Source organism: Cricetulus griseus, chromosome 2 (genome assembly GCF_003668045.3).
Source record: "Cricetulus griseus strain 17A/GY chromosome 2, alternate assembly CriGri-PICRH-1.0, whole genome shotgun sequence".
Classification (NCBI taxonomy): Eukaryota; Metazoa; Chordata; class Mammalia; order Rodentia; family Cricetidae; genus Cricetulus; species Cricetulus griseus.
In genome coordinates, this window is record NC_048595.1 from 19,540,244 (window position 1) to 19,555,618 (window position 15,375).

Genomic DNA, 15,375 nt, shown 5'->3' on the forward strand with positions numbered 1-15,375 from the left:
GGGTTATCAGGCTCCAGTCCAAGTCTTCCCAGGCAGCCAGCTCCATGGCCAGAGATTACGAGCACTAACCTTCCTGGCAGGGGCGGTGTGGCTTCGAGTTTATGCAGATTAGCCATGTGTTTCTCACTTCAAGGCGGTCCACAGGAAAAGCCTTTTCCTGTGTTTGGCTCTCAGTGGGCGGTTCCCAGCTTACTGTACTGGGACTCAGGCAGCAGGCACGCACGAGAGGGATCACAGTACACTGCCCCCTCCCTCCACCTCCAGTGCTACGTCACCGCAACACAACCACTCGCGCTCCCATACTGTTGGTGTCATTCATTCGGTGCCAAGATTGCTTTAAAAAATTCCCTTGGCCCCAGTTCAAACAGGAGTACAGCTGGGATGTGTTAGATTTTAGGCAGTCTGCCCTCAATTTGAGATGAGTTATAAATAGCAGTGCCGACTTCCTTAACTACCGCTCTCTGAGGTAAAATGCAGGTTAATTACTGTGGGAATCAATTAGGGGGTTCTTTCGGTTAAAGAGCCAGGGATGCATTTTTTATTGTTATTATTAAAACTCATAAACAAATCTGGGCAGGAATAAATTGAAAGCATAAGTAGTAAGGAATAATACTTGGAGGCCCAAAATCCAAGGGTATGGTTCTAGGTTTATCCTGGCACCAGCTAGTTGGTATTTAGAGGGACAGAACAGTGTGTGTGTGTGTGTGTGTGTGTGTGTGTGTGTGTGTGTGTGTGTGGTGTGCTGGGGCTTCTTTCTGAGGACAGATAGTCTTGGCGGTCCCCGACCCACCCTTTATTTCATTCTTTATCTAGTCTTCAGACTGGTGGGCATTAAAGTTGGCCCTTACCTCCACTTCTGATCACTTCCTCAGTGCATCTTTTGCTTGGGATTCCTTCTCAGACTTGTATTTCAGAATCAGTTTTTTTCTGGTGCCGCTAGGGGGGTGCTATCTATCTCTTGGCGTTTGGAAGTGTTAGTACTAGGTGTTGTCTGGTCTTTCAATGGCTCGTGGTCAGATAGAGAATTTGCAACTATGTTTAATCTTTTGAGTGTCCTGAAATTGGTTACTTTTGATTATCTGACACTTAACCCTGACAAACCTTAAAACTCAGTTTGTTACATTCAGCAGTTCACAGGGTCACTGTGGCTTTCCTTGGTACATTGAGAACTTGTGAGTGATTCAAGTAGCCACCTGGTCTGGAGGTGCTGGTAATTCCATTTGCTGGGAGTAGGGGAACTCTGCAAGCTGTTTGTACTGAATATATTCAGACGGATAAGCCTGCTAAGCATTCTTGCCTTTGATGCCCCTAAACTGCATTCTTCTCATTTGTCAGGCCAGTGATCTGGAAGGAGCTAAGTGGTAGACTGAGATGTGTTGTCTTACGGCTCTTTCCCCCTTTTTATTTTTATTTTTTTATGAATGCAGGAGAGTATATAGCAGGGGGCCTGACTTCCCTGATCAAGGGCCAGCATTTCCCTCTCAATTATGTGTCTCTGTGGCAGAGCCTTTGCTTTTGAAGTGTAATCACAGTAATCTACTCCTGTGGTTTCCCACTGAAAGGATTTCCTCTCTGTCTTTCCCAGAGTGGAATCTCTGGCTCTTTTGCAGCAGCTCCAATTCAGTGTTCCCATCTCCTGCTTTGTGACTGCTGACTATTGAGACTGGCTTTTCTACTTTACATGTAGTAGAAATTTTTCTGGTTCAGTAAAACTCATCAGTGAAGATTTAATGGTATTTTCTACTTTAAGAGATTGGATGAGCCTTCCCCCCATTACTGAAAATCACATGTCTTTTCACAATATTTTTAAATCTTGGAAGTGGGAATTAGATTCTCTTTTGATATGAGCAGATATTTAACTTTGACATGAGACTAGGGTGGTCTAGTTGTTGGAGCTGGATAAATTTTCAAAGGAGATGCATGGCCTGTTGATCATGATAAGCCTTTGATGAGGGGGACAAGTCTGCCATTCATTTTGAGAAACCCTCATAACTCTTGTGGAAGTAGCTCTCTCTGTTCAGTTGGGCACATAGGTCTTATGTGAGAGCAGACTTTTAGCCTTTTTTAAAAAAGATCCTATTGTGAGGCCAGAATGGCCTCAGACTTAGCCTCCCAAGTGCAGGGAAGATAGTTGCCATCATGCCATTGTAAGCATTAAGGTTTTGGCCATGTGTTTGGGGCTGGTATGCATTGGACCCTTGCTGGTACAGGTTGAGTTATCTCAAAATGTCCTTGATCCTTCATGACTTTTCTACCCCACCCCCCTCAAATTGAGTCCAGTTCATTTCTTCCCTCTGCCCACAAAGTCATAGCCTATTTTAGGTGGATAGTTTGAACTGTGTTTTCTCTCTACAGTAGACAGACATCATTGCAGTTTAACAGTTACCAAGCCCTGTACTACAGTTATTGAGAAGACTTTGAACATAAAATTCCTAAACTCTCGTGTCCCAGAACTTGGCCAAAGTGGTAGTGTATGCCTGTAATTCCCGCTATTCTGGAGTATTTATTTTATTTTACATTCAGACTACATTTTCCCCTCCCTAGCCTCCTCTTATTCCCTCCTCCCTATTCTGGAGTCTTGAGTCCAGGAACTCAAGTGGAATTTAGGCAAGTGAGATTCCCTGCCATTTCAAAACAAAGCAAAACTAACTTGGACTTCAGAAATACAGCCAGTTTCTTGGAACAGTTATCACTGCTACTAAATTTACAATAGGTCATTTAGAAAGACATGAAAGATTCAAAGTGTGCTGAAAGTGAAAGGTTTTTGTTTAAAAGTTGAGTTGTGCAACTAGAGGCCAGCGTAGGTCTAGAATGGAACATTGGGAGAGCACACACGGTTGCCAGCACTGGGGTGAAAATACACCTTTGTGGATAAGACAGTAGAATCAGGAACCCAGAACATATAGCTTGAAATTTATAGTCTTGTAGGGGGGAACAATTTGTCATTATTAATAATAACTATCATTTATTGAACATTTAAATTCAATCACTGTGGGAAGCTTATTTTTTGTCTCATTCTGTAGCCTCAGACTGGCTTAGAGATTACTTGGTAGCCTTGGTTGCTTGGAACTCATAGTGATCCCCCTGCTTCACCTTCCCCAGTGCTGAGATGATATGAATGACTGTAAACTCCCCACACCAGGCTGTGAGGTGTTCATTATATCCATTTTAGGGCCAGACAGTGGGTTAGGATTTGAACCCCAAGTCTATCAAATTACTTCACTCTTCATTCTTCCTATTATGTTAATATTGTGTGGGGTTTAATAGGAAGTTTGGAGCCATATTTAGCAGGAAATAATAAATTATTTAGAAACATTGCTCTCAAACTACATTGTAGTAGGGTAGCCACTAGCCATATGTGATTATATGGATAGCTTGGTTTGTAGAGGTCTTTTTGTTTTTTTTCAAGACAGGGTTTCTCTGCATAGCTTTGGATCCTATCCTGGAACTCACTCTGTAGACTAGGCTGGCCTCGAACTCACAGAGATCCACCTGCCTCTACTTCCCAAGGGCTAGGATTAAAGGTGAGGGCCACCACTGCTAGCTTTGCTCTGGATTTGATCCCAAGTGCCACATAGTTATGGAGACACATGCCTTTAATCCCAGCACTTAGGGAAGCTGGACAGAGTCAGGAAAATCAGCAGTTCAAGGTCAAATTGTTTGAGGCCTTGAGACCCCGATTTAAAGGGCCTGCCTTTAAAGAAGCAATTAATAAATAATAAACAAACCAATACAAGTAAAATGCCAAGCCTAGCAGCACAGCCTTTAATTTTATTTACTCCAAAGCTGAGGTAGAAGCATCAAATTCTAAGGTTAGAGGCTAAAGAGATGGTTCAGCTTTCAAGAGCACTTGTTCTTGCAGAGGACTGTTTGATTCCCAGCACCCAAATTGTGACTCACTAATAACCATAACACCAGTTCAGGCAATTCAACATCCTCTTTAGGCATGCACATGGTGTATAGGCAGATAGATGTTGGAGCAAAATACTCATACACATACAATACATAAATCTATTAATTAAAGTTAAAAGTTATCCTGGGCAACTTAGTGAGACCCTATCTCAAAAAAGTAAAACCAGGGCCAAAATGTGGTGAAATATTTATCTATCATTTATCAAGCATTGTGTTCAATTCCCAGGACTGCAAAAAAGTAAAAAATAATAAAAGTAGTAGTTAGGTCGTGTTGGCACACGCCTTTAGTCTCAATGCTACTGAAGCAGAAGCAGGCAAATCCCTTGAGTTCGAGGCCAGCCTGGTATACAGATGTTTCAAGACAGCCAGAGCTACACAGAGAAACCCTGTCTTAAAAAAAAACAAACAAAAAAAAAAAACAAAAAAAAAACCAACAATAAATGCAATAGAATTAAATATAAAAGTCCACACCTTTAATCCCAATACTTTGGGGACTAAGGCAGGAGAGAGTGCCAATTTGAGGTTAGCCTGGTATCCATGTAGCAAAATCTGTCGGGGGGGGGGGGGCGGCGGCAAATGATTTAGTTCCCCAGTTACGTTTTATATTTTAAGTGTGTAGTAGTAATACATCACAGTTGGTCCATTTTATTGAATATGCTTTACTGGATCACTGGTTTCCAGCTAATCACCTCCATCAGAATCATACATGGATTTAAAGTGGGGGGAAGCTCAAGCCCTCGCACACCAACAAAATTGGAACCTTGAGGCCTGGGCATTTGTGAAACTCATGGAAAACTCTCATCTTCAGCTGTTAATAGCCATTGCTATAGAAGCTCCATAGTAACACCATGTTAATAACTGCTCCTGGGTTCTGGGCAGGCCTAGTCTGACACATAGCCAGAGCCTGGTCTCTCGGTGTAGAAAATACTGCCCTCTTCAATTGAGGGCCTCAGACAGCCCCTGTAACCTGGGATGAGATGATGTAGGTACGATGTGTGGCATTTGGACACTGCCTCCCAATCTTTGTACCATTGCCAATAATATTGGGGGAAATTGTGGTATTTCTCACTAGCCTGTTTTTTTTTTTTTTTTGTTAAACTAGAATGTCCTAAATGGTTCCAAAATAACCCATGTAGGTTACAAAATTCTGATTGGGACCATTACTGGGGCTTCTGGTATAGAAGTTAAGATTGTTGGAAATAGCCCTGGAATAACACTGAAGGGTAATCCAGTGAATCCTGTGATTCTCTCCTTTGGGAAGGAAGTACTCCCATTAACATGGTTACCTTTTTAGTTGAAATTTATCCATAGCCTAAGAGAACTTTGCCTCTCTGCTTCATTTTGTTTCTCTTTGAAAACAAACAAACAAAACTACAACTATGTAGCCCTGGCTGGCTGGCTTAGGACTTGCTATATATAGACCAGGCTGGCTTTGATTCTGTGACCCTCCTGCCTCAGCTTCTAAGTGGCAGGGGTTATGGGTGTGCACTACCATATCCCTTCCACTAGCTCCTGGGTTTTTTGGGTTTTGTTGTTGTGTTGTACTTGATAGTTGGATATTTCTTCACAATAGCTCTACCTCTTCTAGTATAATAAAAACATGCAAGAGGGGAGAAGAATGGAAGAAGGAAGAGGCAAGCAATTGTTTAAATGGAGCACAGTTTATATTATCAAGTAATTTATTTATTGAACAATGGAACTAAAAAAGAACCCTCAGGATGACCTAGACCTCTAGGTCGCCTCCAACCACTCACATTGAGCCCCCATCCTCCCCAAAACTGGAACTTGAACTAGAACCTACTACTAGGCTTGTTACAAATATGCATATTCTGGGCCCTTTGTGAACCATTCTGAATCACAGATTGATGCTAGTGGTCTGTGATTTGACAAGCTCTCCAGGTGATTTTGATATATGCAATTGATTTGAAAATTAATGATATTTACACTTAGAATACTTTAAATTTACCACCTATTCCCACAACTAAGATTCTGTTCCATATTTTGTTTATGGCTCTGAACCTATCTTCCAACTGAGTTTATTTGAGAGCTATTTAGAAGAATTCTTCCCTCTTCATGTCTCCAGTAGATACAGGCAGGCATCTCTGGCAGAGGAAAGTATGTTAGGGAAGTGGTCTTTGTAGCTTCAGTAGGATGAAACCATGTCAGAAAGTGAATGAGCACCATAAAGGACTGGAAAGTCATATGTCCGTCCACCCATCCATCCAGAGACAGGGTCTCATTACCAGCTGAAGTTGGCCCAGAACTTCTTATGTAGCTAAGGGTCACCTCAAATGCACAGCACCTCCCCCTACCTCAGCCTCCTAAATGCTAGGATTACAAGTGTGAGCCACCATGCCCAGCTAGAAAAGCTGTATTTGTACATTGATGTCTGTGCTTTGAACTTTTGAGCTTTGTATTGGTGTTGTATTTGGTTGCTTTTGGCTTTTTGAGACTTTAGAGTCTCATTTAACCCAGACTGGACTTAAACTCACTTGGCGTCTTAGGATGAACTTGAACTCCTGAAACTCCTGATCATCCTCTGTCTACCTCTCAAGTGCTCGAATTACAGGCATTTGCCCCCATACTCAGCTTATAACTTACTGCTTGTTTATGTAAAGGTTTCTTTTTTATTTATGTGTTTGTGTGATGAGTACGTATCCTGTGTTCTTTGTGTGTGTGTGTGTGTGTGTGTGTGTGTGTGTGTGTGTGTGTGTGTGTGTGTGTGTTGATGTGTCTGTGTCTGCTAATACCAGATGAGGAGGTCATTGGGAATTATAGGTGGTTATGAGCCACCCAGTGCTAACTGCTGAGCATTTCTCCAGTCCTATATTTTGCTCTTTGAAGAGACAAAGTTCTGTCCTTTTTTACTTTCAAATTCTTCAATTTTAAATGAAATGGATTTTCACTTGAAATAAACAAAGGCTCCAAATTCATTACTGTTCTTTCAACAGCTATTACTTAGCTTTGTTGTTCATTTGAAGAAGACATAAATTGAACTACTTTGTGCCATAGCATTACAAAAATGCAAAGAAAAAGTTTAATGGACTATAGAATCAGCCTCTTTTTCAGTTTTCTAGAATGCTTCTGTATCTGTTTTTGAAGCTTCCAAACTGCTTTCACATGGCATTATAATTTTTAATGAAAATCTAAGTTCTGAAAAGAGTTGAATGACTGACTACTTTGGCATGTAGGCTTAATTTAAAAGACTACTATATGTTCATGCTGGCCAGAGGCCATCAAAACTTGAGGTTAATGAAAATATTCTTTATTTTGTAGCCATCCAGTCCAATGGATCAGATGGGAAAGATGAGACCTCAGCCGTATGGTGGGACTAACCCATACACGCAACAACAGGGACCTCCTTCAGGACCGCAGCAAGGACATGGGTACCCAGGGCAGCCATATGGGTCCCAGACTCCACAGCGGTACCCAATGACCATGCAGGGCCGGGCTCAGAGTGCCATGGGCGGCCTCTCTTATGCACAGCAGGTATATGATGACCTCGACCTTTGCTGTCTAAAATCGGTGTTTGAGGATTAGAATGGCTTTCAGGCCTTCTCTTGATATGCACATAGGCTAACTAAGAACAAGATAGTGCACACCACCCTATGTATGTCTGTCTTTCTGTCTGTTTCAACGTATCTTAGGGTTTGAACCCAATCTACATGTCTTCTCCCTCACCCCTTTCCCTGACCTGGCTGGTCTTGTCTTCCTTTGGGAGACTAAATGGTAGAAGGCCATGGCTGAATACCTGTTTATTGCTACTACAGTAGAAACCATTTGTGCTGCTGGCCTTATGGGTGGGGAAGCCCTTCACCAACATAAGCTGCCTGGGTCACAGAGAATGTTTAACAAGGACTTGGTGTGTAAAGAAAGAGGGGCCTATGATGAACATTATAGACGTGAACAGTGCTGTTACAGAGGAGACTTCTGATTATTCAAACCATTGTTTTTTGCGGGATTTTTTTGGGGGGGTGGTTTCGGGGCTGAGAACAAGCCTAAACCCTCAATCATACTAGATGGGACCCTGCTTCTGAGCATCACCCCCAGACCTTGCACTGTCACTTTTTTTTTTTTTTTTTTATAAACCTTTATGTATACATTTGGGTGTTCCCACGGAACTAGGTATAGATAGATGTGAGCCACCATGTGGGTGCTGGGATTTGAACTCGGGACCTCTGTTAGAACACCCAGTGCTCTTAACCACTGAGCCATTTCTTCTGCCCTTGCACTGTCACGTTTTTAAAAATTACATTATTATTACTTACTTGAGGATGAGGGCAAGATGCCAGGTTTCACAGCAGAGGACAACTTGCTCAAATAGGGATTGAACTCAGGTCATCAGGCTTGGTGGCAAGTATCTTACCTGTTAATCCATATTGCTGGCCATGATATCTATTATCATCTTTTCATTTTTGTTTTTGTGTTGGCAGATTTTCTGCCATTTATGTCTGAGTAACAAAAAGGTAAGGACAGTGTATGACGCCTGAAATTATTTCTAAAACTTGAGAGTGAATAATGTCTTTAAATACAGAAATGAAGTGCATACTCTTTTCTTTTTTTTTTTTTTTTTGTTTGTTTGTTTGTTTGTTTTTCAAGACAGGTTTTCTCTGTGTAGCCCTGGTTTTCCTAGAACTCAAACTGTAGATCAGGCTGGCCTCGAACTCAGAGATCCGCTTGCCTTTAATCCTGGGTTCTGGGATTAAAGGTGTGCACTACCACTCTGCTCAGCTGCTGCTGCTTTTTTTTTTTGAAGCAGCATCTCTGTGTAGACCTGGCTGGCCTCTGGTGCCTCTGCCTCTCAAGTGCTGGGATTAAAGGTGTGCACCATCATTCCCTTGTATCTTTCTATGAGAAAAGTGAGAGATGAAATAGAGTTCTTTACTTGTGTTGTGTCCTGTGTTTCCCCCTCACCCCCTTTTTAAGGCAGAACCTCGGACCTCAGGTTTCAGGATGGCCTCTAACTTGAACTTCCTGATCTTCCTTCGTCTAGGTCACCAGTAGAGGGATGGAATTAGAGGCAAGCTCTATCCATCCTGCTTAGTTTATGTAGTATTGGGGACTTCTTGTGTGCTAGGGAAATACAGCAACTCTATCATTCCTGAATATTTTCTTTTTATTAGTTCAAATTAGGAACAAGCTTGTTTCACATGTCAATCCCTTCATCCTCTCACTCCCCTCGCCTCACAACCCCCCACTAACCCCCTCCCCCATCCCTCCCCATGGAGGGTAGGGCCCTCCACGGGGCTCCCCAAATTCCACCCCTGACCTGAATATTTTTAAAATGAAGCCTAAATGAAAGAGACCCAAGGTAGCTCAGTGATTTGTATACCATTCAGATTGTTAAACACTGGGCTTTCAATTGTTTGAACCAGGTTCCTAGTCCCTCTTAATTGTGGTTAGGATAAAATTCCCAAAATAAAAACAACCTAGGCCATGATAAAAAAGAATAGCCTCACTGTGAAAATAACTTCTTGAGCTCATGTGAGTTGCTGGACTATTAAGTGACATCATTTTTTAGTGGGTGAATTCAGTATTATGTGTAAACAAGCCATTCTTTATGGCTTGTTTAGAGAGGGGTAGTAGAAGAAACCTGAACTTTTTTTTTTTTTGAGATGAGGCTTGGCTACTTTATTCCTGTTCAGGCATCACTCCTCACCTTTCTTCATCTAGGTGAGGCAGTCCTAAAAGTATCTTTTCTTTCTTGTAGATTCCACCTTATGGACAGCAAGGCCCCAGTGGGTATGGTCAGCAGGGCCAGACTCCATACTATAACCAGCAAAGTCCTCATCCCCAGCAACAACAGCCACCTTACTCCCAGCAGCCACCATCCCAGACCCCTCATGCGCAGCCTTCATATCAGCAGCAGCCGCAGACTCAGCAGCCACAGCTTCAGTCCTCCCAGCCTCCGTATTCCCAGCAGCCGTCCCAGCCTCCACATCAGCAGTCCCCAACTCCGTACCCCTCCCAGCAGTCCACTGCACAACAGCATCCCCAGAGCCAGCCCCCCTACTCACAACCGCAGGCACAGTCTCCCTACCAGCAGCAGCAACCTCAGCAGCCAGCATCCTCGACGCTCTCCCAGCAGGCTGCATACCCTCAGCCCCAGCCTCAGCAGTCCCAGCAAACTGCTTACTCCCAGCAGCGCTTCCCTCCACCACAGGTGAGTCACTCTGCCTCTTGCCTACCTGTGCTAAACCAGAGGCAGCTTGCAGCTTGGTGTTAGGACTGCTTTGCCATATTCATAAAAACCAATTAAACTCTGGGTAAATGTGCCATCGGGATTGATTGAACTAATAAAGGCACAACCTTTTTAACTACATAAAGACCTATAATACTTATTGTGAAAAAAATCAAGCAATGGAAAATCTTGTAGACAGGAAATTAAAGGTAATGGGTCTGATTCCCACTCCCCCAACCAGTGTATCATGTGAACATCCATCACTAACACATCATTTTAGGTAGCTGTGTTATATGCAGTTTATTTTTGCTAACGTTCTGTTCTGTTGCTCAGAATATTTGGGATTCTGAAATTCTCTGTTTGGGGTTTGTTTGCTTATCTAAAACAAACAAAGTCTGGTCTGGAAATCATAGAAATCAGCTTACGTCCCCCTCCGGTGCTGGGATTAGAGGTTTGTGCCACCAAACCCAGCCTTGAAATTCTTTTTGTTTGTTTGTTTGTTTGTTTGTTTGTTTTGTTTTGTTTTTAGATAGGGTTTCTTTATCCTACAGTCCTGGCTGTCTTGGAACTAGCTCTTGTAGACCAGGCTGGTCTGGAACTCACAGAGATCCACACGCCTCTGCCTCCTGAGTGCTGCCATTAAAGGTGTGTGCCACCACCGCCTAGCACTTAGCCAGTTTCTAAACAAACCAAATTGCTTAATCCATTGCTTGGTAAGATACTAAACTTAGTTAGTTGTATTTCTGCCTTCAGTCCCAAGAATGGCTCTCCTTGGATAGCAGTAAACAACAATTCCATCACATCCCACTGTTGACATTCATTTGTTTGGAGGGTTTTTGTTTGCTTATTTTTGTTTATTTGATTGTTTTTGAAGCAGTGCCTCTCTGAGTAGCCCAGACTGGCCTTGAACTTGCTATCCTTGTGCTGTAGCTTGCCTAGTACTGGGATCACAGGCATTGACTATACCATATCAGGCTCAGTCTGGACATTCTTAAGAACCATTGCTTAAATTTTCCATTGCTTAAATTTTCGACTTGTCAAATAATGCCTGCAGTTGTACTTCTCACACATGACTCTCCTGGGTAAGAAAGCACCACAGCTCTTTCACCCTGAATCAAGTTTGCCTGCTCACTTCCTCTTTTTAAAACTTCTTTGTTTGTATGGGTGTTTTGACTGTATGCTTGCCTGTGTACTTTGTGTATTCCTGATGTCCACAGATGTCAGAAGAGGTTGTTGAATACTTTATAACTAGATAGAGTTAGAGAAGATTGAGTTGTGAGCCTTCATATGGATCCTGAGAACTGAACCTATGTCCCCTACAACAGCACAGATGCTGAGCTATCGGTCTGTCTCAGTCAGTTGGTCTCTCTTCTCCCCTCCTCCCTTTCTCCCTCCCTTCCTCTCCCAACCCCCTCTCTCTTTCTTTCTCCTCTACCCCCCCCTCTGTTATTGTTTTGAGACCCGCCTGCCTCTGCCTCCCAGGTGCTGAGATGAAATGTGTGTGCCACCATGTGGGATAGGCTTTCATGGCTTTTTTGTTTTTCTTACAGGAGCTTTCTCAAGATTCATTTGGGTCTCAGGCATCCTCAGCCCCCTCAATGACCTCCAGTAAAGGGGGGCAAGAAGATATGAACTTGAGTCTTCAGTCAAGACCCTCCAGCTTGCCTGTGAGTATTTCTAACACCTGTCAACGGTGATAGACTAGAGAGGAAATAAACTAAAACCATGTATTGGATGTTTTGGTGGCACTGATCTAAACTGTTCAAAATTCTGAATGGGAATTCATAGAGCTAACTTTGTAGATTATCTGTTCTGTTTACCTGTCCTGGGATAGGTTTGTGATCTCCTTGTAGAGTTGTTTGTTTTTGAGACAGTCTCTGGTATCCCTGACTAGCTTTGAACTTCCTATGTAGTGGAAGTTGCCTCTTGCTTCTTCCAGAGCACTTAGATACACTACCACCACCGTACCCAACTTCTGTTTTTGGTTTTTGGTTTTTGTGTCAGGGTCTTACTGTGTAACCCTGCCTGGCGTCAGACTCACAGGCTTCCACCTGCCTGTGCCTTCACTTTCCAGCCTTTGTTTTGTTTTCCCAAAATCTTGGGGCTCTTATGCATGAAGTAATTAATATGAAGAACAGAAAATATAAATGTTAGAAGCTCTGCTCTCGATCACGGCTACAAGAAAAAGTATGGGGTTTGTTTTGTTTTCTTTTTTTGATGTTAAAAATTGTTTTAATTACCTTAGTTTAAATTTTACTTTAATAGATATTTAGCCTGATCCTATTCCTGTGTACCACATGCATGCCTGGTACTCTCAGAGGCGGAAAAAGGAATCCCTTGGGACTAGAGTTTCATTTGATTATGAATCAGCATGTGGGTGACGGTATTGGACCCAGGTCCATTGCAAGAGCATCCAGAGTTTTTAACTGATGAACCATCTCTCTAGTTCCTATTTATTTAACCTTGCTTGTCAGGCCTTAGTTTTAAGGGTTTTCCCTTAATATTAGTTCCAGAGGTGTAGTATCTTAATACATTCAAGCTTGCGATGTCACATAGCACATGAGTTGAGTAGAAGTGGTTGTTCTGGTCGTTATGTGTGAATATGTGGTTTTTATGTACTCAAGTGTTTGATGCCTTGATTTGATGACTTGATTATGGAATCAAGTCCTTGCTTGTGGAATCAACCGACCATACTCTCAAAATGGCAGTGTATCCTAGAGCTTGGGCTGTGGGTGGGCTATCAAGATGCTCACCTCCTGCCAAGCCTGATAACCTGATATGCTCTAACCTCACATGTGTGCTGTGGCACACGCATACACCATTAATCCCAGAACTCAGGAAACAGAAGCCAGCCTGGCCCACAGAGTGAATTTCAGGGCATCCAGGGCTATGCAGAGAAACCCTGTCTCAAGCCAAATTTCCTAGAACTGTATCTTAATTCTACTGCCATTCCTATAGCCTGTAACTAAGTCACATCACTTTTCTGTGCCTTTGTTTTCACATCTGTAAAATGTTCGTAAGCTACTTTACTTTGGTAGTAATTGATGTTGCTGGTTAATAGAGAAGAGTGCATGGTTTATGGTAGGCATAGTGACTGGCATTCTAGTCATCTCAGAGAGGAAAGAAACTGCTTGATAACTGTGCTTGTTTTGGGGATGTTTGATCAGGGCCTTACTACTATATCTGGGCAATGACTAAGCCTCTAAAAGTGAGTTTCTTGAACAAAAATAAAATAGGTTTCTTTGAAACCTATTATAAATTTTGTTTTAGTTACGGAAATGGGAGTTCAATCACATATGCTTAGGTAAGTAAGTCTTTTCAAACCAATAAGAGTTGTGGTGGTTATGGTTGTTATCCTAACACTAGGGAGCTGAAGGTAGGAGGATCACTCTGAGGCCAAAGTCCGCCTGGCAAATAGTGTGAAAGTCTGTTTCAAACAAACTATTGAGGCTGCTTGGCTGTTTGCAACCTTCTGGTTATTTAGGCATCGAAGAAACAGCATCTGGATCTTATTTTTCATTATCAGTTGTTATCTTTTGAGGCTGGGTTTCTCTCTCTCTCTCTCTCTCTCTCTCTCTCTCTCTCTCTCTCTCTCTCTCTCTCTCTCACACACACACACACATGTGTGTGTGTCCCAGGCTAGTCTCCTGCCCCCACCTCTTAAGTACTGAGATTATAGTCATAAACTACCATCCCCAGCTGACTTCTAGACCTTTAAGGAAGGAATACACGGAGAGCAGTAACCCCCATCATGAAGCTCCCATGGCTTGTCTTCAAGGCCACTGAGTTCCACCTCAGGGGAAGATCTGCAGAGACTTAGTTCAGGCTCCTGAGGCTGAGAGAAGGGCTGTTGTTGGGATGAGATCTCTGTGGTGATTTTCTCAACTGAGGAAGTGTTTCCATGATGCAGTAGCTTTTGTTTTTGTTTTTGTTTTGTTTTGTTTTTTGAGACAGGGTTTCTCTGTGTAGCTTTGGAGGCTGTCCTGGCACTCCGCTCTGTAGACCAGGCTGGCCTCGAACTCACACAGATCTGCCTGTGTCTGCCTCCCGAGTGCTGGGATCAAAGGCGTGCATCACCAACTCCTGGCGGTATCCATTTCTTATGGTTGTTGTGCTGCCTTCTTATTGTCTATCAATCCTTTTTATCTGTGTGTGTGTGTGTGTGTGTGTGTGTGTGTGTGTGTGTGTGTGTGTGTGTGTGTGTGTACATGCGTGCGCGCACGCGCGCACGCCATCATGCACACGTGTAGGCTGGAGGCCAACCTGTGGTATCCATTTTCTCCTTCCACCTTAATGTAGGTTCAAGGGACCATACTCAGGTCACCAGGCCTGCATCATTGGGCCCCCTCACTCACTCCTCTAAACTTCGTTCTCATCTATTGCCTTTGGCCAATCTGGGCGATCATGCTGTTGTGACTAGAACTCAGATTGATGGATCTATGTCATATAATAAGTTGCCGACCTTCAAAAGGTTTCTTGATTCTGTAACCATTTCCAGGTTTAGGCTTCTGTTATGGACCTTGCCTAACAAGTCGCTTATTCTGTGGTAGAAGTTGTATGTAGGTAAGCTGGCTAACTTATTGCCAACTTGTGGTTTTGTTTGGTTGTGTTTTTTGAAATAAGATACTGCTGTATAGCCTTAGCTGGCCTGGAACTCATGGTAGTTCTCCTGCCTCAACCCCTAAACCCCCAGTTGCTGCAATAATGAGGATTGTGTCACCATGCCTAACTGTTGCCTTATTTTTTAAATTTATTTTATTTTTTTATTATGCTGCCTAGATCAAGAAATGCCAAAGGTGGCATTGTTTGTTTGGGGAAAGATTGACCACGCTAAGCTAAGGAACAATCACACCTGAAGAAATGAGTTGTCAGATCCTTCCTTAGCCAGTTGCCTTCCTTAGCCAGTTGTTAGAGGATATCTAAGTCTGCTAGTTGTTTTAGTTCAGTTTCTGTTTCTGTGATAAACACTACAACCAGATGTATCTTGAGGAGGAATGGGTTCATTTCAGATTATAGTTTATAGTCAGTACTGTAGGCAAAAATTCAGGGCCTGAATTTGGAAGCAGGAATTAACAGCAGAGACCATGGAGGAACATTGCTTTTTACACAACCCAGAAATACCTGCCCAGGGATGGCATCACCTAGAGGGGCTGGCCCTCACATTGGTCATTCAATTAAGAAAGTCTTCCTCCTCAGACTTGCCTACAGGCTCCTCCTCCCAGGCAACACTGCTTGTGTCAAACTGACAAAAAGTAACAGCACCCTTGCGTCTCTTCACTGAA

The 15,375-nt window shown here is 42.9% G+C and overlaps 1 protein-coding gene across 4 annotated transcripts in view; it reads left to right on the forward strand.

Annotated features, from left to right (window-relative positions):
• Nucleotides 1-15,375, forward strand: part of Arid1a (AT-rich interaction domain 1A) — an 82,703-nt gene that overhangs the window by 27,246 nt on the left and 40,082 nt on the right. For all 4 annotated transcript variants that reach the window (XM_027399603.2, XM_027399602.2, XM_027399600.2 and 1 more), the window contains 3 exons: nucleotides 7,189-7,401; nucleotides 9,623-10,075; nucleotides 11,644-11,760. In XM_027399603.2, coding sequence (XP_027255404.1) covers nucleotides 7,201-7,401; nucleotides 9,623-10,075; nucleotides 11,644-11,760 — 771 coding nt within the window. In that variant the 5' untranslated portion in view covers nucleotides 7,189-7,200. The remainder of the gene's footprint in view (nucleotides 1-7,188; nucleotides 7,402-9,622; nucleotides 10,076-11,643; nucleotides 11,761-15,375) is intronic.